This window comes from Lindgomyces ingoldianus (genome assembly GCF_010093535.1).
Source record: "Lindgomyces ingoldianus strain ATCC 200398 unplaced genomic scaffold BDR25scaffold_61, whole genome shotgun sequence".
NCBI lineage: Eukaryota > Fungi > Ascomycota > Dothideomycetes > Pleosporales > Lindgomycetaceae > Lindgomyces > Lindgomyces ingoldianus.
Window position 1 is genome coordinate 289637 of NW_022985222.1, and position 24271 is coordinate 313907.

The 24271-nt window shown below is 46.1% G+C and overlaps 6 protein-coding genes across 6 annotated transcripts; 4 read left to right on the forward strand and 2 right to left on the reverse strand.

Annotated features, from left to right (window-relative positions):
* Positions 1-37: 37 nt before the first annotated feature.
* On the forward strand, positions 38-1963 carry BDR25DRAFT_363015 (uncharacterized protein; the record flags this gene model as incomplete). Its single annotated transcript, XM_033696669.1, has 10 exons — positions 38-122; positions 173-193; positions 254-380; positions 487-548; positions 581-697; positions 755-1130; positions 1178-1343; positions 1431-1644; positions 1680-1890; positions 1933-1963. 10 exons carry the CDS (start codon positions 38-40, stop codon positions 1961-1963), a joined length of 1410 nt encoding a protein of 469 aa, XP_033540139.1.
* A 6027-nt stretch (positions 1964-7990) lies between these two features.
* BDR25DRAFT_298333 (uncharacterized protein) lies at positions 7991-8722 on the reverse strand. The gene is made up of 3 exons (XM_033689061.1): positions 8455-8722; positions 8175-8398; positions 7991-8126 (listed from the first exon to the last, which is right to left on the reverse strand). Exons 1-3 carry the CDS (start codon positions 8627-8629, stop codon positions 8103-8105), a joined length of 423 nt encoding a protein of 140 aa, XP_033540140.1. The 5' UTR covers positions 8630-8722; the 3' UTR covers positions 7991-8102.
* On the forward strand, positions 8659-12085 carry BDR25DRAFT_363018 (uncharacterized protein; the record flags this gene model as incomplete). Its single annotated transcript, XM_033696670.1, has 24 exons — positions 8659-8721; positions 8771-8858; positions 8915-9013; positions 9048-9151; positions 9209-9338; positions 9364-9517; positions 9587-9635; positions 9766-9795; positions 9842-10055; positions 10112-10141; positions 10177-10283; positions 10321-10364; positions 10394-10444; positions 10495-10618; positions 10672-10799; positions 10828-10931; positions 10989-11042; positions 11082-11164; positions 11223-11274; positions 11342-11432; positions 11461-11624; positions 11705-11786; positions 11818-11959; positions 12017-12085. 24 exons carry the CDS (start codon positions 8659-8661, stop codon positions 12083-12085), a joined length of 2256 nt encoding a protein of 751 aa, XP_033540141.1.
* Positions 12086-13012: 927 nt separating this feature from the next.
* BDR25DRAFT_246127 (uncharacterized protein) lies at positions 13013-14453 on the reverse strand (the record flags this gene model as incomplete). The annotated part of the gene is made up of 2 exons (XM_033685917.1): positions 13013-13784; positions 13909-14453. 2 exons carry the CDS (start codon positions 14451-14453, stop codon positions 13013-13015), a joined length of 1317 nt encoding a protein of 438 aa, XP_033540142.1.
* Positions 14454-14745: 292 nt separating this feature from the next.
* BDR25DRAFT_347349 (uncharacterized protein) lies at positions 14746-15948 on the forward strand (the record flags this gene model as incomplete). Its single annotated transcript, XM_033694253.1, has 2 exons — positions 14746-15080; positions 15396-15948. The coding sequence occupies 2 exons, from the start codon at positions 14746-14748 to the stop codon at positions 15946-15948; spliced, it is 888 nt and encodes a 295-aa protein (XP_033540143.1).
* A 1817-nt stretch (positions 15949-17765) lies between these two features.
* On the forward strand, positions 17766-19417 carry BDR25DRAFT_115179 (uncharacterized protein). Its single transcript, XM_033683630.1, has 5 exons — positions 17766-17928; positions 17989-18130; positions 18199-18232; positions 18282-18337; positions 18432-19417. Exons 1-5 carry the CDS (start codon positions 17851-17853, stop codon positions 19172-19174), a joined length of 1053 nt encoding a protein of 350 aa, XP_033540144.1. The 5' UTR covers positions 17766-17850; the 3' UTR covers positions 19175-19417.
* The last annotated feature ends 4854 nt before the right edge of the window (positions 19418-24271 follow it).

Below are 24271 nucleotides of genomic sequence, written 5' to 3' on the forward strand. Positions count from 1 at the left end.
GAGTATTTGCGAAAGCCTAATACCTTTGTCTCGAGCTATGGCAAATCTGATCGCACTAAAGCTTCCTGCCTCTTCCCACCACACCACCTTCATCATGTCATTCTCTCGAAGGCGAGGGACTGGTCAATCAATCAGAGATCCTACTTTGCTCGTCGATCAACAAATTACTGAGACGACAAAACTCCACCATTGAGTACATCATCCTCTCCTGTATCCATTACATGACTCTCCACATACCCACTTCTTGTTCTAGCCTCCCCAGTTCCTATCGGAACGGTCCGCTGTTATTTCGGACCCCGCTTCTATTCCTTTGTTAACAAGTACTACCCGTTAGATGTCAGTCTATTGAGCTGCTATAACTGGGCTTTGGCTTTGCAATTGTGACTTACAAACCTGATGTAGTTGCGCTGTCTTCCTTGCCAGACCTGATAGCTAGGCAGGGGTGTAGAACTATCTATTACGTCCAAATGCCCGATATGGATTTAGAGCGGTCAGACGAGCCAAGTTTGGCACCACCCAGGACGAGCAGACTCTATGCATTCGAGGGAGTGCGAGGATGTCGTCGATATTGGATGCTGAGGGCAGAATGGGGAATGTCCTAGGACGCTAAGCGACGTTTACCCTTATGCTGGAGTGATATTACGAATGCCTGGGCATATCGGACCTTTTAAAGCACGATCCGAATTCACTTCGTTGAGTAAGTGACTCGCATTACATACTCACTTTAACACTTACAGCCTGCTTTCTGCAGTAGCATATACGCTCAAAATGACGCATCGGACTGGTGAGTTCTACGGTATGAACGAGGCATTGTTCTCATCGGCATTGGTAGAAATGGTTTTCAACATACTTGTCGCCTGGCCCCTGATTGTCGTCGGTGTCGCAGGCCTGATCTCGCTCTTCTATATCGTCAAGCAATATGACGCTTCATTGTACCCTCGTTTCATGGCTTGGGCTTGTATCTTGGGCGTTATGGAGCTCTTTCGCGAATTCAGCGCCAAAGACAACTCCACAGGCTTCATGAGTTGCATTACCACCATCTCTCTTTGGCACAGTCTCCGGCCTCGAAAAGCTCGGGTCAAGCCCCATATGGAAGCTGTGGTTCCGAGCGTATCATCGCCGACTAATGCGTGAATTTTCGCGACGCTATTCTGGGTTGGTTCCCCTCATCTTCCAGAGAGTCTGAAGGAAACACATATTACCTTTTTCCTGAAACACAGGGCATTCCATCCTGTATAGCCGAGCCGTATGGAGATTATATGGAAATTTTTGCGACGTCGTTTGGGTTCCTGAAAATGTTATTCTATAATGACCATATAGGCTCCCTAGCTCTTCGTGTTGTGGTATATATATTTACTGGATGTAGAACGTAAGAAGTCTTCCTGTTTTAGCACGCTAGTTTCTCAAGAAACCCGCCAAAATTCTATTAGGATTTCTTCCTCCTTAGTTACGCAACCTTCATCGTAGGCATCATGGGCCTTCCCATGCCCAACGGACGTATTCCACAGGCGTCTGTTCATACCGACTCCCTCACTATCTATGAAACCCGCCTCGAAGTCATTCACACCGCTAATAGCAATAACACCGAGATCCGCAAAATGTTAGTCGGTCGAGTAGCAAATTATGCGTTTCCAGATTGGGCTTGTGCTGGCCGAACCGATGACCGGACCATCACTTAGTGTCTCGTCGCTACCCCACGTTCGACGGTCACGAGTTTTCCATGGACTACCATGGCGGCTGGTCCAGGTGGTGTCACGGGGGGCATTGTCGCTCCCCAACTTTGACCATTCGGCTGCAAAGGAAGAAATATAATAGGAATGTGAGTGTTTTAAAACGACAGCTTGGAGTCTTGGACGATGCATTAGCCGTAAAGCTGCCCGGTGACTGCCCGTAGGGCTGTCCAATGTAATTGTCGACGTACCGCCCACTGAGAGAGTTACAAGCAGAAGGGCCGGCCATGTAATTGCCGGCAGGGACAAAAGCAGACGTAAGACGGATAGCTGAGGCAGACTATAGGAGCGTTAGAAAGCTTTGAGGAATGCGAACAATCAGGAATACTGCATATTAGTACACAACATGGAACGTGACTAGGTTGTTAAACCTCTTGCTAAAATTAAGAAGAATGTTAATAGAATGCAAATTCCTAGCTTAAATCACTCTTGTTACTTGCTACGTTAGGCAATAAGATATAGTACAATGTTAGGATTGAAATAATTGCTTGCATTGATAAATGTGAACAAATATCTCTGAATCTTCAAACTTTTATTTCACTGTTGGGTTGTTGCTTCCCCGACTTGATCTACTTGGAATAACAATCTAGATATGGAGCGGGGATATGAAGTGACTACTTTGCGATCCTGCTAGAGTGGCTTCAGCCTTTGAGTTGGAGCAAAAGAGAAGGAGGATATTTGTCAATTTCTTTGAATCCGCAAAACAAAAAGAGGTTATTAGCGATAACCACCTTTATCTGCTTCTGAAATCAGGAAGGAATATCTTTTGGAAAGAGTTGGGAGAATAAAAAGACAAAAAAAGTGTTTCAAGCCCGATGCGGGGGCTACGAATTGTTAGAAGACCGAAATAATGTTTAAGAATGATTTGTACTGACTCGAACCCGCAACCTTGAGATTGCATGGGATCAATCGTTCTAAAGGAACGTGAATACTGTAAGAGTCTCACGCTCTACCGATTCTGACAACATGTAAGAGTGTATTCGGGCATTGACGTAGTGTGAAACTTACGAGCTAACCGGGCATTTACTGAATATTGAAGATGTTTAGAATTAATTGATTTATATACAAAAGCGACAGTAGACCCAAAAACCAATAGGTCCGGCTGCGCCGAGCTGAAGTCTAAAAAGCCGGCCGACCGTACCGCTCAACCCTCAGGCTCCAAACAAAGCCTGAATTTTGATCCCTGACTGTAGTTTATGTGCGGGGCTTCTCGTTGCATGTCGGGTACTGTTCCATTTTGGGTCTAGCTTTGTTCGGTGTCCTTGTCAAAACCCCGAAACTACTCCAAACATCAGCAGGACCCATCTCAGCGCAATACATCGAGCAGATCTCAGCATGTCGTGAATTATTCTAAATGATGACTGGGTGGCCACGTTGCCAGAACGCCCATCAAGGCTTGTCGAAGGAAGCCGGACAAAAGATATTAGCTCACCCTGCTCTCCTCACCACCCATTGGCGAAAAGGATTTAGATGTTTAGGACATCCTTAAGCAGGAATTTTTGAGCGAAGGGTTTACTCTGCAGGACTCCGAACCCTAAGAAATATAAAGATGAAATCAAGTCGTACACAAAGAACTTGGTTAACGGCAGCTCTCTTCATGAAGTCGACTCTTGCCAACTCGCCAATTGGCACTCCGCTGAAATCGACTGCACCCCTTCAAGCGATTTGCGAAGATGGCTCACAACCAATGGAGCAAGTTTCCACTTCACTTTTCAATCAATAGACGAAACAGAAGAGTTACCGCAAGTGATGAGCACCGATATTGGAGACTTCGGTAATTTGCCGCCGAAGTATGTCCAGCGCTTCCAACCGTACGTAATACGATTCGACTCGACCAAATCTGGGACGTTACGTCTGACTATCTTAGTACGTTTCTACTATACAATTAACATGAGGACTACTTACAAGTCTTAACTGTAACAATTAAAAATCCTTGTATAGCTTAACAACTTAGCAGAAGTTACAACATAACACTAGAACAAATATAATTTAAAAGAGCTAAAAGCTTAGAGTAAATTACTCTCTAATAGAGCTAGTTTTTCTGTAATTAAAGAGCTTTAATTATCTCTCTAAAAAGGCAGTTTCTGTTAAAGTGGCAAGTTTTTCTCCTACTAGAGAAGGCTCTCTTACAGTTGTAGGACGTACATAAGATAGAGAGAAAATTAAGAGCAATTTTAAAAAGTGTAGAGTAGAAAAAACATCTTACTTTTATCTACTATGTAAGAGGATTTGTAAACAAAGGGCTGTTGTTCTTAGCTATAGCAAAGTCTTTCTAATAAAAGTTATAATACTACTGCAACTCTAAGGTTTTCTGCTGCCTTTTATATAAGTAATTACTAGTAAAAAGAGAGATGTTTATAAAGAAAGTCTTTTTAAATCTATTATTATAATAGTTACTACTAAGTAACTTGCAACACTAGGGCAGCTAAAGGGGGTTATCCTTATTAACTTTAGCCTTAGCCTTTACATTAATATACTGCTAGAAAATAGCCTTTATTAAGACCTTAGCCTTTTTATGCTATAATAAGTGCTTTCTTTAATAATCCTTAAACTAAATAAGACAAAGTTAAGAGTTAAGTATAGTTATAATATAGTAATAAGATATAAAGGGTTTTAGGACAAACTTGCCCTAGTATAATGTTAACTTTTTAATGCTATATAATATGCTATTCTTAAGGTAGGAGCTTTTATTTTTATGCTTTACCTTCTTCTGCACTTTATAAAGTTTGTTATATAAGTGCTAAAGATTAATAATTATTATCTAAAAAAACTTATACTTACTATTACCCTTAATCTTTTTAGTTATAGAGTAAAAGACTTTAAGAAACTTATAAAAGTAGTTTACTTTCTTTTACTTATTCTTAGTTATCACTTTAGTAAGAGCAGAGATGCTAGGCGTAGTAGAGTTATTATTAGTGCCTCTTTACTTCTAGATAAATATTATAATAGTTGTTTTAAGCTTATAACAGCGTAATAGCATAAAATATACTAAATGCTAGCAGACACTGCTATCTTGTATAAGAGAAAAGGTTCTAAAGCTTTAAAAAGAGTTATTAGTGTTAACAGTAGCCTAATATGTTATAAAGGCCTTCTAGTGTTTGTGTAATGCTAACACTATGTTTATAAAATTATAAAGCTTGCCTATAACTTTATGCTAGCAGTATATATTAAACTAATCTTAGGGAGCAGCTTAGGCTAGCTTACTCTTAAAAGCACTAAGCTCTTTGCTGTATATTACTGCCTTAACAACTAGCTAGATTGTATAACCACCACAGCGTATACAGTGCTTAGAGGTAAGTAGCATGTTAATGTGCTTAGTAAGGTTAGTAATAGTTTCTTTATTATTATTTAATGTGTTATTAGTGACTAAATAATAGAATTTTAACATAATTTTAAAGTTATAGATAATAGCAGCAATCTTATGCGCTTAATTTGCCCTTATATAGTTACTATAAAGGTTTTAAAAGCTAATAAATAGGTTTTAGTGCTAGTAGTTGCTATCTATTTTTACATAGTTAATTATTATAAAGTTTTTAAGCTGCTAAGGCACTAGTGCTAAGGAATTACTAACTTACTAATAAAATAAGCTACTACTCTAAGGAAGAAAAAGTAGTTTAGTAAAGTCTATATATTAATGCTTAACACAACTTTTAACTAGGCTATCCTTAGTACTGTTTAAATCTCCTGCTTTTGCTCTATAACTCTAGAATTTATGTATAAAGAATATATAGTAGGCAATAATAAAAAAGTGCAGAGAAGGTTAGCGCAGTTTTAAGAGATAATACCCTAAAGTTTAGCTAATAAAGCCTTAGTAAAAAAAATATTATAAAGAATTACCTAGTTAATAACTACTTTCTGTAAAGACTCCTCTTACTAGACAGTGTAAGCAATAATATGCCCCCCTCTAGCAACTAAGTAAGTAATGTTAAAGGGATTAGCTAGAAGCTATAGCCTATTAGGTAAAAGACTCTTATTAGCATTAACTTAGTGCTTCTTTCTAAGATAGCTAATAATATAGTTGTAGCTGTTAACCTTCTTTACCCTAGCCTAGAGGCCCTACGTGTGGCATCTCTTGCATAGCTAAAGCCTTAAAAGGACGCCTTTATTGTCCTTGTACGCTAAATCTGCCCTATGCTGCTATATAGAGGAAACAGGACAATTACTGTAAAGCTAGCTCTTGTGTTTAACATAGTAACTAAGCCTTTTTAGTAAGAGCTTTTTATTTATTAGCTAGAGGTTATCTTACTTAATAGAAAAGTTTACACTATTATTAAGATAATTATTAGCTAAAAACTTTTTTATAAATTTAACTACTAGCGTCTTATTGCAAGAGCTAATAGATAGAGAGGATAATAAGGCTTTTAAGTAAGCAAGATAACAAGAACTAGCGTAATAAGCTACTTTAGCTTGTTAGAAGAAGCTAGCTTAGGAGGAGCTAGCTTAGGAGGAGCTAGCTTAGGATGAGGCTGTACGCCTGCTACGCTAGAGGAATTAAGACAATTAGCTTATAATAGGTAAGACAATAGCAAATTATAACTTAAGGACAATATAGAGCGCAAAAAAGTTAACTATTTACATAGGATTTAATACCCTAGCCCCCCCCTCTCTAACGCGTCCTTGCTTGTAGCACACGACAGAGTTTTCACCTATTGTTACTTAAAAACGCCCCCTTAAACGCCCTCCTAACGCTTGCCTATAGATGTCTAATTAGGTCTTATATTACTAGGAAAAATTAACTTTCTGAGACGTATTATAGACTGTAAGGGGACCTCTCTTAGTCGTACGTTACGATTGACAATCCTCTTACGTTTGTACGGCTTACGTGACCGTAACTATTCACTTTTCTGAGTCGTAGTACGTACGGTTGGAAGCCCTGAGTATGTCTGAGTGCTATCTCCAGACTTCGAAGGCTTGAATGCTTAATTCCTCTACAGGTCTAATACGCAAATAAATTGCGCTAGCTGCGGCAGGGGACCATGCATCTGTCGTGCACACCCGCCATCAGAAGAAGAGTTGATGCTGGCCTTGGTATTGCTCGACAGTACTCATGTATTAGATACGTGCCCCTACCTGCCACGGAAAGGAATATGGTTGCGTAGGCGATTAAGCTCCGAGTTCATCAACAGATTCCTCACTGGCTACATTCCTTCCTCTTCCTTTCCACGCGTCATTCATCCTCCTCACTGACCCCACTGCCTGCCAATTGGCGGATAAATTACTGGACATGGGATCTAAATTTAACAACAATTGGGGCTTGTATGGGGACTCAAATGATGTGAAATCATCAAAAAGTTGTGGGTGTGGGTGTTCAAATCAACCATACAAGCCGTAAACTGTAGAAGGTGGCGCTGTAGCATATAGATGAGCCGAAGCCAATAACCAATCTAAGGCGGTATCCCATACATCCTTCCGCAACCCTCTCACCTGCGCTTAAACGAGATTAATTGCCGAGGAAGAAGAATGGAAAGATTTTTCTACCACCATTTCACTATTGGCTAGCCACTCCTCATTGGATATTGATGGAGGTTGGCTGAATATGCTGAAGTACATCACAAATACGATCAACACAAAACCCCCCAAAGGTTTCCCTCCTTTTATTTAACCGACTCGATACTAAGAAATTGTCGATAGGGTCCCTCAATGGCATTACTAGATCTCCCACCAACCTCGATTCCCCCTCAAGCATGGCGAAAAGATCTATAATGAAGGCTGGAAAAGGCCAAGCAATCCTGATAAGGTTGGCGAGCTCTTGTATGAAGACATGCTTGCAGCACAGGGTGAGCGGATATGTTTCAGACGACGGCCACTCCTAGGTCCATAAAGGAACTCCCCCTCGCCTCTAGGCCGGATACATGTGGCAACAAGCAATGGAAGAGTCTTTGTCTTTCGCTAGCAGGTCTGGCGATGCTTTAGCATCCGTTGAATTCATCGCATATCGCATGTCAACCAGCAAAGTAGATGGCCTCACAACAATCGTTGTCTCGACACAGCATTTGTGGTTTTTTCTCTAATTTTGGGGTAAAGGGATTCTAGATTGTCTGCTTTCGCGAAAATTGTTTCGCCAGGACAATGATGGATCGCTCGAAGTTAAAAACTGAAGGCTACGATTATCCCTCTTTGCTAGGAGCCGAGTTCTTAGAAGACTAGGCTAGAGACAATGGACAGCAATCTGTCCTGAAGTGCATTATGTATAGGATGCTGAATAAACTGTGGGATACGTGAGCGTATCTAGGAACAAGACGAATTCCAATATCTGTTACATTGGAGGCTATATGACGCGTTCAAAGATACTTAATATCGCTACTTCCGTTTTTATTGCATCATAGACACGCGATGCTAGGAATAGTTAAAGCCTTGCGGCTTTCTTTCGCTTCAGCGATTTTGTGCAGCGGTATCCTAGGTGGTGTAAGCGTTCATTGCCCTATATCAACGCCAGTAACTCACAAGATAGACCTGATAGAAATCCATCTTGACAACCCCATTAACCTTTGTTAAATGTGCATATGCCGCCCAATCCACATTCGCTTCTCCACCAACCTTCAAACCATACTTCACTGTCCCATGAAGCATCACTTCATCGGAGTTTGGACCATATGGGAAGATCTTCAAGGGCCGGTGGACCCTGCTGGATACCTTCTCCCATAATCCTTTTCGTAATGCAAGAATCTCTGACAAAAGATTGAGCATATTGGGAACCAGATCCTGAATGAGTGGAAGTGCTGACCAGACGAGCCTTTTCCTCGCTTCGAAGCCATGATCAACGTCGCATCTGGAGTGAAGAAGTCAACATACTTCTCATGCGCGTCTGGCGTGTCTGAAGTAGCGTAGAAGTCTTCGAAAAACTTCTTGTAGCCTGGATCAAAAGAGATGGAGGGGTATTCGGAAGCGTAGGCACTCATGATAGCGTCCTCTAGGAAGTAAATTTACGATGAAATATATTCAGAAGAGAGCAATGAATGACTCGAGCCCACATCTTAAAGGCCTATTTAACGTAATTGGAGAACATCGGATGATGGCTAAGGACCTCGGATGTGTGTTAGGGAAGGGTTGGTCAGCAAGAGGCTAAGGTCCAGAGAGGAATAGTGCGGTTTACGGTTTCCCAAGTCTATCTCGCAACTCACATCGAGAGTCGACAACATAAATTGCGGAAAAAGAACTATTTTAAATGCACTCAACCGATAAAGATTTATCTCTGGGAACTATTCCGGCTTCGATTTGCCATCCTCCGGCCAATTCTACAGTGAAATTCTTTCGCCTTATCTTCAAGGAAGGAGGATCCTCAAGTCCTTCAATCACCTCGCTGGCTCCATCTATGAGCTGGGATGCCTTCCTTAGATGAAGTCTCTCAAGCCGTAGCACCATTGCCAATGGCCTGCTTTCTCGGCTTGCTAGCTGAGTTTAAGAAATTGATCTTCGAATATGTATGTATGTAGTAGGAGCTCTCGGATATCGACTCTAAGCTAAAACTTGAGAAATAGCTTGATAAGAAGGGCCTAACTGGATTATCCAAAACATGTTCGCCACTCTGGAGACTGCATATTCTATGGCATACACGAGCGCCGCCCTTCGCATTAAGCCAGCAAACCATCCAGCTGGACTGGCCTTGCAGTGAGACAACAAGTCGGCCCGCCAGGCCATAATTGGGTCCAATTTATTCGTCACCTTGAGATGCAGAGTTTCTATGGACATAGCCACACGCCGGGCAATGTAGAGGACTTAGCTATAGTTAGCATGCTCGAGTTCTTCCTCAACACAACCTCATCTCTTTCTGGTATGGTCGAAGTCTCGTACGACCACTAAATACATAATCACTAATGTGAGCACACTTACAGCAACACAATCAGAATCCCGCTCAGTGAATTCCTTGAGCGTCCGCGCCATCCTAGTGGCCCAAAATTCCCTTCAGTGACTTGAAATAGATGGCACACAATGTTGTAATATACACCCGTATTTAGGACAAGACCCGAACCTCAAAAACTTGAATTATCTCGCTCTCACGGCTAGGCCACACTTTTCCCTAGCTGAAGAATAGTAGTCCATCATAAATTCACTCCATGAGCTGGCGGTGACCCACCTTCATATCCTACTGCCGGACTTTCATTCCTGCGTAGATTCTGTGCAAAGTTTTCCAGTCAGGCATAGAGAGCTACAAACTAGTCGATTCCAGCCTGATAGGACTCGCGCCGGCGCTTTTCCCGCCTCAAGACGATCGAGATAACAAATTGCTGCGACATATATTTTTTCTTGACCCTTTTCCCTTCGCCAGCGTTTCCGAATTTGATGGCTTTCATGATAAATATGACGCAGCATACAGGTTGATTCTCAGTGGACTTCAGCATTCTTAAGAAGCTTCAAAGGCCACCGGGAGCTATTCATTGAAGTCCCTTTCCAAAGCTCAATTAACATTGCAAGTATTGTAGCTCATGCAGAAACACTACGGCTCCAGCGAGATACCGAAGGACAATACCCACATCCCAGCTAGATGCAATCATTCTTATCGCAATGCAACCGCATTCGACATCTGGCTCTATGTTTTCCTGCACCTATTTTGGTGTCGAAAGGCCGAATTACTCCAGCTTAATGATGAAAGCATTTCATTTATAGGAATCCCTTGAAGGGTCTGAAAGAATGCACGTCGGGTTGATCCGTTAACGTGTAAATAGAATATTCCAGCTTCGAAAAATATACTCCAAACTCTGCCCTACCGGTGCCAGGTAGGTGGGACCAGCTACTACAATGAATGGGGCCCGGACGAGTTGCGTAGCCTTCCTCCTGACTTCGCCAACATCTTCGAGGAGGATATAGGGCGTTTACTCTTCACAATCACAACACAAAAGTCCCATCCACTAATGACGTTCAGATATTGGAATATGTTTCCTTTATTCATTGTATCGGAGCTTTAACGTGGTTAAGATGGAGTAAAAGAAAGCAAATCTTTAAGCCACGAATCGTACTCAACTCAACAGTAATCGTGAAAGAGCAGGTGTCAGAGAGTTATGCCGGGGATGGTTATTATTTTTGTAAACCGGAGGGCTCTATGATGGCTACCCAATCAACCTCGGGCTTGGCGTCTCATCATACTCTATAAGTCACGTAGCTTCTCGGGCCCTCAAGTCACAATATATAACTTCTTTCATAACTCATGCCCCCTTCAAGGCTTCAATTTTCTAAGCTCCCTTCTTGAGGGTGCCATGATGCCCAGTCCCATCTGAACTATTTTCTATTCGCAGAATGTTTGCACTAGCTAAGATTGTGAAGGAACTAAGGTGAAGAATTCCGAAGGCAACTGGTTATCTGAATATGAGTATCGTGGTATTCTTACCTCTCTATACTCCACACCACGCTGTCCAGTGTCAAACTCTCTCAACATTCCATCTCCTATCCATTCCTATTTACAATTCACTCCATACCCCGCAAATCCCGTCCAAGCAGCGGTCAATCAACCCCATAGTTTATTAACCTGCCCATATTACGGAGCTTCAACAGGGCAAGTTGGCTCCTGAAGGCCCTTTTCTAGACCTTCACAGGGAGCAGAATATTAAGAGTATCTCGATACACCATTTTATTAGAGCCTACTCCTCCTCCCTTTAATTGTTCCTTGTGCCATAAAGTGCCCTCTAAGGTCCTAGTATCTGCCCCTGCCTCTTGTTGCATGTACTCCACGCATACCAGCTGCCGTTCATATCTAGCTTCTAGCTTCTGGTATCCACACCCGCTATTCACCATCCAGCACAACACTCCCACACACATCCTCCACCCATCCAAACCCTAACCAATCCCCAGCACCCACCCACAAATCCTACCCATCTACTTACCTTCCTTCCGAACAATCCGGCCATCACGCCTTCGATCCTTCACTCTTGCAATTCGGCACCCTTCTAAATCACCGCCCTAGTAGATAGACGTCGGGCGCACACATACTTAACACTTAACCCCCAACATTAATCCCTATAATTCTAGCTCGTATCGCTTAGCTCAATTCCATTTTTCTACAGCACCGTTAGATGGTCGTAATCATTATTTATGTAAGCAGTTCCTGCGCTGTGCTACGTTACCGTAAGCCCCGGGGTCTGAAATCGGAATGAAGAATGGGAAGGGGGAGCGATGACGTAGGGATATGCACGTATACAACCGCCCGAGCCCCTTGGTCGATGAATGAGATTGCCCCAAATGATAGAAATATGGACAATGTCACAATGCTCATGTCTCTATTCCAGATTCCACTATCTGTTATCCACTATCCATGATTTCTCTGAATAGCTATTTGCAAATATGAGAGGGCTTAGGAAGACGGCGGGATTACCGTATGGCATGAGGCACTGACTGAGAGATCAATCGCGATGCCTCCAGCATGAGTGTGTGTGTGTTCGTGCGCTCATCACCTTCCTACAGAGGGAGGTAGGCAGGATGATCATGATCAACGCCCGTAAGTAGCATTCATTTAGCCCTGCGTTCCGTCTGCCGTGCCTTTAGGACTCTATTTCAACGTCAGTCAGCCAAAGCCTCATCTCTTTCCAATACCTCTCCCTCTCCATTGCACATCACAACTCGACAACTCGCCAAACACACAATTATCGTCTCGTCTCGATATCAGAAGAAAAAGCTAAATTCAGTTATGCCAAATCCTACTTCTGAGTAGCTAATTTCCTACATTCCATTCATCCACCCATATCCATCACAATCACTCCCGCACCATCCCATCTCAACCTCTCTCCTCCCATTCCCAGCCAAAAATATACACAGGGTGGCCAGAAGATGGGATTCAAGAACCCCAACTCATCAAGAAAGACCCCAATCCAATCCAAAAAGCTATCCTTTCTCATCATCTCGAAAGGTAATTTTGAAAGTATATGGTTTATTGATTTCCTGCATGCGTATTCTGAAGCTAAAAACATCTCAGGTCAGACAGAAAAAGAATAATAGACTCCGGGTAAATGGCGAGATATTGTGAGTTATGCTCTCTCGACGCAAGACCATGGGAAAGAGGTTATTACCTGACCGAATCTGTAGCTTTAACCTCAAGAGCTGTCAACTTCTACCCCAGAACAGAATTGCCTGCCAGCTGGATAGACATAGCAGAGACAATGATATGCATGAGACAGATGAAGGCCCTCTCATCGGTGCTGCAGGAAACGCCTAGGTAGAGTCCGCGGAGATAGATGGCTGCATTGCTAAGTCGTTGTGTTACAGGCCGGAAAAGTTCGGTGAATGGAAGCAACAAAGGAGAAGTGCATATTTGTTCGGTCGATATCGTGAGAGACATTAAAACGTGCCAGGCGGAGTTATTCTTCCATTCTTCCGAAAAAGGCGTCGTCGTCCTCGTCAATACGTCCATGGCTACGAGAGTGCGGGTGGCGGAAGTCGTCGTCATCCGCAAAACTTTCTTCGTCCATGTCCACGTCTTTACTTTCGGGGTATTGGTATCTGCGTAAACTCGATTGGTGCGCAGTTACGGTGGTGCTGCCCGATATCGAATGCGGGTTGTTAAAGCCTAAAAATTTCGCTGGTAGGGGAGGAACGGGGGGAACATCAGGAGGAAGAGCGATAGGGCCCGTCTTTGGGGTCCCGTAAGAGCAGCTCAGCAAACCAACAGCAGCAGCGAGATCGGCCTGATCATTTTCATCATCATGGTCGTGATAAGAGCCTGCGACCGAGGTGCCGGATGTGGTGGGGCGATCCGACACGTTGCTCCACTGGCGATAATGGCCACCGTGACCGTTGTCAGAAAACACAGCAGACTGGTAGGATTGGCTGTAGGCGGAGCTGCTGTTTGTGGAATAGCGTTTTGAAGAACGATGCCCAAAGTGGGAGCGAGGGAAGGAGCCCACAGCGTGGTCGTCAATTTGCGGGGGCGGGGTAGTGTCCGTGGAACTCAGCTCGTCGCGCACGTCGGAAGACCCTGACGCGGGAGGAGACGCCGAGTCGCTGTCTCGAGCAGATTCGCCCTCCTGGTTCATGGCGACGAGAACCGAGGCTGCCTCCAGGAGCTGCACCTGCTGGTGCTTGGAGATGAGCAGCTTGGACGTGTACTGCCATTCCGGGGTGTGCTCCCAACTAAAAAAAAAATTGTCAACACAAAATTCAGAAAACTGCGGTCCAGTGCATGCGAAGTGAGGGAAGGGCATTCGTCTCGGGACATGAAAGTATGCGGGCGGACGGCGGACTGTGGGCTACTGACAGATGTTTGGTCAGACAACTACTGTGCTTGTACCCTTTCCCACATTTTTCACATCTCAATTCGCTACCACTTGTGCGCTTGCCCTCGCCTTTGGCGAGACGCGAGCCCTCGCTGGCGCGACGCATTCTAGACTTGGAGTTGCCCTTTTCATGCTCGGGCATGGTCGCCAGAGGGGGCCCGTCGGTCACAACTACCTCAGTCTTGGCAGCTGGATTGTAGCTGCCGGGGCTGTAGACGGAGCCATTGCTGGGGACGCTGCTGGCCATGGCGGGATAGTTGAGGGCAGGCCCTCGGAAGGCCGAGGCAGGCTTCGACGAGCGGCGGGCAGCAGTCGCGGTTCCCTCGAGGGGTGCGCCGGACATGCCCTTGGCAGCAGCCGTCATGGCAGCGACGTTGGCGGTCGAGGACATGCTCTTCCTCCGCGTCACACGGTGCGCGGGATTTATAGAGCCTACAGACAGCGAGTGTGAGTGCGGGCGGGATTTTGGGAGAGAGCCAGCAGCAATGCTCGACGAGTGGCGGTGCTGGCTGGTCGGACGAGGCATGATGGGCTCCTGCAGCGGGCACGGAGGGTTAGCGGGCGGGCAATTGAGTAGCGGGGGGAGTTGGGGGGGGAGGGGGATGCAATTGTGGAATTGTGAATGAAAAGCGCGTGCCTTGAGGACAGTCATTCTACAATCTGTCGCCGTCTTTGTTCGACGCTGCGAGAGAGAGCTCCAGAAGTCGAGTGTGCAGTCTGTCCAAAAAAAGGTGCACAGCCCCGACAGTCCGGCCACCTGTGTGGTTGACAGCGGCGAGGAAGCGAGATTGAGATGCGGTCGGGATCCGAGCAACGCAATGCTTACGTGCGGGGGGCGTACTGTGCGAGTGTGCTGGGAGCGAGAGCTGCGAGATTTGAGGGCCGGTGATGGTGGGGGAGGTGTTGGCAGTGGCAGTGGGCGGGCGACGAGGTCTTTCAAAAAAAATGGACAGATTGGAATGCTGCGTGGTGGAAAGACCGACCCCACCGAGCGCAACCGTGCCTCTCGATATTGCGTTACACGCTGGCTGGGGGCGTTTCGAATGCAGCCGCCTGCTCCTATGCGCGCGGGTTTCAGCGCGGAGATTGAGCAGTGCAGACAAAGACAGCAGAGCAAGACGGCAGTAGAGCAGGCGAGTGGGCGTGAGGGCGAGTGAGCGCCGGCAGCTGGACAGCGGAAATATTTATTGCGGTTTGGCACGCGGCGAGCCTGGTGAGCAGTTGGTCATTCGGACGCTTCTGTCGCGCAACAGACGGCTAGCGCATGATAGGGCAGCCCAAGCCCTCACTCAGCACACGGCAAGGTTGAGGAGCGAACGAGCACTTTGAGCAGGACCAGCAGGTACCGGCCGGTGGCGTGGCTGATGCGATGCGCAAGAAAGAGTTGAATGTTTCTATTCTGGCTCTCACTGGCTGCAGCCAAATTGGTTCCCAACCCCAGCGCCGTCACGGAAACATGATGAAACAGGAATTCCACTCGCCGTCTGACACTGTTCCTTCGTCACGAACGCTCCCACCCTTCAGCCTCGACTCTATTCTCGGTCTGTGGTGTCTGCTGGCTGTTCATTGTGCCTCAGGGACCAAGAAGGTTCCTGGCTTCCACGCAAGCTGGGACGCTACCAAGTCTCTCGCTCCTGATTCGAGCGCCTCAATATCCCGTTGTGACCGCTTTGGGACGTCATGGCCGATCTGCATCTCCTACAATATTGCCGCTTTGGCCTCACCTTCGCCTGCGGCACAGTGAACCACCTGGAGACTTCTCACTAACCCGCCCATCGCAGCGATCGCTGGTTTCGCTGGCAACGAGCGACAGAGATCTCCAGACCCGAACCGTTGCTCTGTGCTCGGCTGCCCATTATCACTGCCCTGACGTCCTGCTTGCGCGCTCGCCGCCCGCGAACGCCTGTGTGGCTGCGAAATCAGATGGTTTCCTCGTTTCGAGCGGCCTCTGGTTGAAGAGACGCGAGCTTGGCGCTATCGCGATCGGCCCCATGTTGCGTGCTGCAAATGAGAGCAGATAGCGCGCCCTCTCATACGCTATCCACAAGCCACCTCCTCACCAACATTCTAACATCCGTGGGGTCACTCGGCCATGCTGGGCAATGCCATGCCCACAGGATGCTGGGCTCACGACCATGATAAAATGCCGCTCACTACCCCGTATTTTGTCATGCAAGTCATGTCTGGATCAACCTCGATGTCGGGAGCGCCTTGGTCGAGAGCTTGCGCCATCAACGCTGTGCCGTGGCGGCCCGCCCGGAGAGCCCTCAGGGACAGCAATTGGACTCGGGGGTGCGAATCTTTTTCTTGCCCTCAAAAAGTTGCCGTCTTCCACTCCCAATCGCAGTGTTCGGCGCTAGCGCCAATGTGCCTGGAGATGTGGGGAAAGGATGCGCTAACACCATCTGGATCAGATGCTGTGCACTTCATCATGCAGGCCGTGAGGGGTCCACTCTAAGTTGAGTGTCAGGCCTGTTGGACCAGATGAAGCATCCGTCAACCCAAGGTTCCGGATAAGGTCGACCTCAAGGCTTCACAAATTAACCCACGGCTGAGGCTCTCGGGGTCGCTGTCGACTGCCAGGAGTGCTTGGAATGAACGTGGAGAGGGACGAATTCAAGAGAGCAACGCGAAAACAACCACGGGTCAAGCGATCACTCAAATCCGTTCCTGATCGATCCTTGGCTGCTGGTCCCTTTGCCCTGGAGAGGTGTCCTATTGGAAGAGATCATTTTCCGTAGCCGGCCCAAAAAGATGTGTTGCAACCAAGTTTCACCTCCACAATCCTGACGTCATAATCCCCTGTGGCTTTCCTAAGCCAGAGATAAAAAATGGAATTCTCGATTTTCCCGTCTCTCAAACATGAAATGGCCAGTGGTGGCTTTAACTGGGATGTATTCGCTTTTCTGCCGCATATTTCTAGTCTTGATGCACAGACCTACTCCCGGTGTCCGGCAAGCCAACATGTCTAACGAAGGTTGATTCTCGTCTGTTCAGCCTTTCCAATTTAAAATTACTGAGAAGCTAAGAATTCAGTGGATTGCACTAGCTGAACCAATACAGAGCCGAGTGAGCCATGGCCGTCCACCAATCCCAAGGGAATACTGCTAGGTGAGGTGTTAGTCGAAATAAACTTCCTAATGACAGGATAAAGCCTCCTGCGCTTGCTTACAGCACATTCTTTCTCCTTCTAACAGCCTGTGCCAATAGCACTCAAGAGGGTTAATTGCTTCCCCTAACATCCTCTCGCTAAAACTTCCTCCATGCGACTTCTCGTTACACATCAGCCCTTTCTTTTCCCTCAGCAATTCACCTGCTGAAGCCTTACGCCATCAATCTCGATAACTCCGTGCAACCTCTCAAACAAGCAAGCATGAATCCAGACTCGCATATCTGAACACATACCTCCGGTCCTGTACACCAACCCGGAAGTCTCGAGTGTCTGTCTGCATCTTTCCCCTGCCTCTAACAACCTATCCTGCACCTTCGAGAACTCCCCGATTGAATGCCTGACGGATTCAGGCTTCTCGCTCGGGACTTCCTTCAAAAACAAGACTTTTTCCCTCCAGAGTCAAGCTTTCATGGCTGCGATCCATGGCAAAGATAGGTCAAGGCTGGTCGCACGTGCCATCCAATTTTCAGCTCCGACCATTTTTGGTCTAGCCTATATCCACAAGAGGACGCCACATGTGCTTCAATTCGTCTAGTATCCGCTCGGCGTTATCACTCCTTGAACAACCTGGTGGTTTCTAGCGAGAAGATGCATCGAAGCGTTCAATGGGGAACGCCGGCTGTGGCTTCGCTGTGTTACGAGGACTCGGTGGTGGAGAGGGAAAAGGAACAGCCTCGAGCCTTGTTTTCTCTCTTGCTCTGTTCTCCAGCTGCGTTGATGATAATTCCGCGCACACTTGATTAACACCAATATGTCTCGACTCATATTTTTCGCTACTTTAGCTTCAATCGCGCAGATCGCGATCTCGCAAACATACCCTTCTTGCGCTGTACGTCGACAGAAACCCTCGACCTTAGCCTTCGCAACGTTAACGAGATGCGCCCCCTAGAATTCCTGCATCTTCAACACCTCATTCGCTTCCAGCGCCGGGTGCTTACCGACGGATAGCTACTGCCTCTGTTCTAGCAGCATTTTTATACAAGAGGCGGTGTGTTGCATCCGCGCGAGTTGCGGGTCTACAGATCAATCTAGTATGTTCAACCACCAGCACATCAATCCAAGCAGAAGGAGCGGTGGAAGCGCTAAGAAGTGTTTCTAGATGCGTATAGTACCGCCGTATACAATTGCGGGACGTAAGTACTTTCCGTGGAAGCTTACGCCTTAGATACTAAATTAGTGTAGATGGGGGGTGACTCTGGTTTCTCTTAGATCTATAAGCTGTAGTTCTGTTGCAACTTGTATGTCTTCATTACCTTCCCGCTTCCTTCTATCTAGATTAGCATCTGAATCTGGGTCTGTGACTATACAGCTTTCCTAACGAGTTCAATCTAGCTTCACACGCAAACTCCCTCCCCACAACCTCCTCCTACACATACACGCCCTCGAACTCAAATTACCGTTCCAAGAACAAAGGTATCTCAACCGGGATCCGCGCCGCTATCGGTTTAGGCATCACCCTAGTTGGCGGAATAATCGTTGGCATTGCATGTCTCTTCATTCTCCGGAAACAGCGAGCTAAAAAGAACGCGATCGAAGCAGCGAATGCGCAACGAGCATCTGCTTTTATGGGAGGAAATCAGGGGGGAGGAGGCGGAGGTGGAGGTGGCCTGGAAGTCAAAGGAGGTGCACAAGCCGGTGTGAATGCGATTCCTCCTCCTTACACGGCCAGTTCTCCAGGTATCGGCCTTGGTTCTCAGCAACCTGGATTCCAAGCACAGCCTGGATTACAAGCAGTCTATCCACAACCGCAGAGTCAACCTCAATCACAAGGACAACTACCCGTATATCCGCCGCAGCAACAACAACAAGCACCGGTATTTCCTCACTACGGAAACATCCAGTCTCCCATTAGTCCTATGTCCTCGCCATCTCCGCCGCAGAATGGGGGTATGGAATTGCAGGGCCATGCTATCTCGTCCTCCCCTCCTCCACAGAACCAGAACGAGAACCATGGAATGGAGTTATACGGAAGTCCCATAGCACGAGGGCCTCCCCAGCAGCAGCAACAGCAGGGCGGATTTCAGGGTGTTGAGTTACCGAGTGGGAACACGCAGCCGCGTCACGAACTTTCTTGATTATTTCCCTCTCGTCTGGTCGAAGAGTTGTAGGGGCTAGTTCGTGGAGTTGGTTGGGTGTATGATTTAGGCAAAGAGAAGAGTGTTTTCCCTCTAGGTATTTGAGGAGTCTCTCTGGTATTGGGACAGACGGAGGCATGTTCCTATATTTATCTCTCACGTCCAGTTGGGACATGGTGCGAAGAACTGGAAAGCTGACAGGGACAACGGCAGGCGGTAAGCAAATAAACTCGCGCATTTCATAAGATCAAATCATTAATCAAGTATTTCACGAATGTGCAGTATATACATACAATCTCTTTGCCACGGAACGCAACAATCAGTGTCCCCGACGCCGGCGCCAAGGGGGATTTCAACCCCTCACAAAACGTCATCGTGAATCTCAAAGTCTCTGGAAACTGCCATATTGCTTTGTGTGCGTATCTCCCTCCCTGTCACGTACCTATACCCCATCCCCATTCTCTGCACTATTTTGGATAAACTTCGCAAAGTGTTCCGGGCTGATTATTCCGTCAGATGCGAAAGCCGACCAACAAGGCGGTGTCATGCAGCGCTATAACACTGATACGATTGGGACTTGTATTTTTGGGGGTCCCTGGGCTTCCTATGGATATTATTGTGACTAGGTGGTTGGAGTATTGAGAGGGTTGGAGATGGGGTTTAAATGGGGCAAATTGGTCGAGTAGTTTGTGGTTGGAGTAGTGGTTGTAGTTGTTAGGGGATTCCTCACTATAGTCGCTCCTTTCGTAACTAAATAATTCGTGGCCCGAATTGTAAGAGTTTCCAAAAGTTTATGGATAATGGTGTGATTTCCTTCATACCAGGGCCTTATTTCTATCCGGAGTGCCGGAGTGGGCATTTTCGAGGCTGTCCGGATGAGATGTTGAGAATGGATCGCGTTACGTTCGTGGCCTTCGAGTGGTGCCCAACAGTCGTCTACCACAGCCCAACCCTATCCCTCTAAATGCTCTTAGGACAGCCAATGTGCTAGAATTAACTCAGAAGCAGTGTTAGGGGGGAGACGCGGAAGTGACATTTGGATTTGCAGAGACTCGGATGATCGGCGTCGAAAATAGTAATTACGAGGAGCATTGATGGATAACTGCAGTAGTCCATGGTCGGCCCAACTCACACCAATACCTTCATCCTTTGATAAGCTATTGGCACGCTCGGCGGCTGTGACAAATGCAGCAGCGTTGTTTTCTCATGGGCTGAACTGATTCTCAGTGGCTGATGTAGAACTGGTGATTTGGCACTGGGTGAAGAGACAAGTCTCCTGGGACGGACATACGTCGTGCTTTTAGTGTCGTGATCTATATCACATGATGCCTCATCCGGAGGAGTCCTCGCCTCGCAACCTAGGGCATTGGTTCTTGAGTGAAGTCTTCAAGTGGACATTCGCTGGCAATTCGTCGCCACTGGGATTACTCTTCTTGAACAGACCCTTCCAGTCAAGGCCTCAGAGGCTAGCTATATCCTTTTAATGCCCTGCTCTTGGTTCATATTGGCCCGGGATTCGAGCTTAGAAGGCCTGCATTGTTTAAGGACCTAAAGATCTGCAGTCTCTCAACTCCAGACAACTACATATGGGGCTTGGCAAATGAAGTCGATTTGTGGAAATAGGCCAACCCAAATCTTTCACCGATATTAAGCATTGTCGTGCTTTGCAGCTTGAATCTGTATTTCAGACAGATTTTTGTGTTGCCGTCGTACATAGTTGTCACCTAATTCATCGATGAGGCTAATCATTTTCTCTTTAAACATCTGCTTCAACATGTCAAAAATGTATGTGTTAAAAAGGGATATACGTAGATTCTGGAAACTGTTCTGAATTTGCGGGCGTCCCAAGATATGCCTCTGGTCTATTTCTTTGAGGTGTGAATCTTGTTGGAAATGAGATGATTCCCTCGATCTTCAGGTAGAAATCGCGGGAGTCTGACTAGCAAGTATTAGCAAGACAAACAATAGAGGATTCGCATGAAGTCATACCGAATGGTTCAGTGACTATTCGACCAACCGAGCTTTGCAAACACGATAGTCTCTTGCTGTGGTGTCTCTAGAAGATTATCTCCCGCATTTCCCAAATGGTGAGATGACCCTCTGTAACATCGATAGCGCGAGTCTCAAGGTGCTTCAAGAGCTCCCCCTTCCAAACAAATGACACTGGATCTTTTATTAAGGCCTAATCTTGCTAGTAATCAATCGTGTATTTTGATTAAACTCGATATTCTAGCTCTCCTATTTCGCCCTGAACTTGGGAAGGCTCCGAGGGAGGCACTGATTCCTATGTCTGAGATTGCAGATAAATTGTGCGAGAAGGCTTGAACGAGACCAAGTATTCAATAGCCCATGACTCGTGCCGCCTCGAGGACGAAGAACAATCTCTTATAGAACTGGACGTTTGCCTCTCTAGGAATCTTAGAAGTGAGCTCGTAACAGTCAGTGGTGGTGTCAAGATGGGATAGCGAAAGCGGACTCTCCTGGTTTCCGAAGGGGATAAAACCTAGAGCGATAAAACGAACTGTCATAAAAGGCTCAAGGTAATCACTTTGGAAAGATTCAGGCACGATGGCATTCCATCGTGCATTTTGGCCACACATATATCTGCTTCTCGGGCCAAAAACCCAAAGGCAGTGCCGTCAGACAGGGTTGGAACTTGTCGAACATCACTGTGCTGAATATTGTCAAAGCACTGAACGGACCGTCCGGTATACGACTCCATGCCCAGGGCAGGTAAAATACAGAGTCGATCTTCCAGAGTGATTTCGCAAGTTTTATTGACTCTACCACGAGACATTCATAGCCTCTCTTCATTTTTTCTCTAATTCTCGTAGCTTCGACATTTAGTATAATATGTATCACGAGGGCAAAAGATTCGTCCTTGTAAAGCCGGGCATCTTTGTTGGCATCAAATATCATTAATAAGTGCTGTAATTAGTCGCCATATTACGAAATTTAATTGCATTTTCAAAATTTCGTTACAAAGCTGCAGAACCTTGCTGCGTGTAAGGTGGTCCTGGTTATTCCAATACTGGTGGGAACGCTCTTTTGGCCGTACAGGAAGAGGTATCTGAGCTAGGGGCTGGATGTTGTTAGCGAACAATGGCCCTAGCATACTGTAGATAATGTCTGGTTCTGGTCTCTTGTGGATGCTAATCTTCTGGCTGACTGGCATGTGATGATACACCAGCTAGCAGGATGATGTCGTACATATATAGCGTTCCAAGGGGTCTGCGGCTCTTCGTCTGGAGTTGCATATGGAGCATCATCGCTCGGTGTGAAGGGGAGTTTTCAGTAGCGTTGGCCTGGCACGAGGTTGTGGAAGAAGTGCGGATCGCCAGTCGAGTCGGCACAGCTCCTGAAGGAGTGGCTGAGGACCCTATTCCTCTTTCCGTGGCGATTTTGTTAAGCTATCAGAGTAAGAAGGGCTTGTTCAGGGTAATGGAATCTGGATGAATATTCTTATCTTTAAGGCCAACTGTAGCAAGTTTGAAAAGTTTCTGTTTATCGACAAACCTATTGTCAATGAGTGCATAGGATAGCACGCTCGGCTGACAGGCACTAGTTTGGTACTCCCTTACGATGGTGTCTACGGCCTTCTGAACGTGGCTGACAGATAGAAAGATAGTAGAAATTAGCAACGGTTATCATGAAATTTTACGTGACGGGTCTACCTAGTGATAGATACCAAACTCGTGTTGCAGAGGTTCCGTGTTGTGCTGCATCTTCGCTAGGAGACCTTCCGAGTCCCTAGTGATGAACTTCAACAACTCCACTAACCGTTACTTGCGCGTCCTAAGACTGGTGCATCTGTCTAAAATTGGGCTTCTTCGTCTAGGGTTGTGTTATAAGCTACGCACGCTGATACGCGAGAGGTAATCTTTGGGTCACTCACAGGGATCTGCTTTTCCTTGTCCGCATCCTCCAAGTATATTTTGGTCTCGTTGAGTACGATGTGCAGGATCTCGACGTGACGTGCCAGTCGACTGTAGTTGCCAGGCATTTTTGTACCATTTGTTGTAGAGTTGAGGGAACAGGCCTCGAATTGGACGACTGTAGTAGACTTCAGGCCTGTCTTACCAGCTATGCCTTATCTGCCACTGAGATGAAGTCTCCGGTGGTGGACCCGCGCTCTGGCCGTGGTTTGGGGCCAGAATACCCTGTAGGGGAAATGAAAATCCGCTAAGATGCGGAGGGAAGGGTGCTTAGGCTTAGGGTGAGGGCAATTTGGAGGACTAATTTACAGCGAGAAATTCTGGTTTGAGATTGAGAGAAATGGAGAATGTTGAGTGGTGGAGAACGAGACGAGGGGACAGCGTTTCCAACAGGAAGTAGTACAATTGATACTTTTGCTCTACCTATAATCACGTGAGGCAAACAAACGTAACTACATTTTTAACTATTACAATTTAATTAATAAGGCTTAAAAGTAAGTAGTACATAATTAAGGTAGACTTTTTTAAAGTTGCAGTCTCTAACGCGCGTGAGGGCTAGGGGAGCGTGTTTGTGCCACTATTTACGTGTTAGTGTAGCCTTAGAGCTTGCCCTGTACTACAACAACCTTAGACAACTTTATTATAGCAAAAAATAATAGTCCCTTGTATAGGGAACCTCTAGATTAGTGGCTCTAGGTTAGTTAGCGCAACTGTCCTGTACTCTTTAAGATAGCACAGAGCCTTTAGTAGGGGGAAAAGAACAGTTACTTATAACTATAATTATCTTTTAGGCTCTATAATTAAAGCTTTGCAACTCTAGAAAAACTAGCTACATTATAAAGTTATTTTTAGTAAATTAAATAACCTTATATGCTATATTAAAAGTAAGGGGGACCCTACTACTCTAAAAGCTTTAACAGTTATGTTATAACTTTTAGTAAAAAGTTAAGAAGTATAAGTAGCTTTAATTAAACTGTAACTTAATTGTATTAACCCCTGCTGTTAGGTGAAGCAAACAAAAGTATATGATAAGTGAGACGTAACTTGTCTAGAAAGCCTGAGTCGAATCGTACTACTTCCTGATGGAAACGCTGCGAGGGGATGATGCTACGGATTAACTGCAGGCATCCCCATTATGTCACTTGGAGGTCTAGCGGGGATC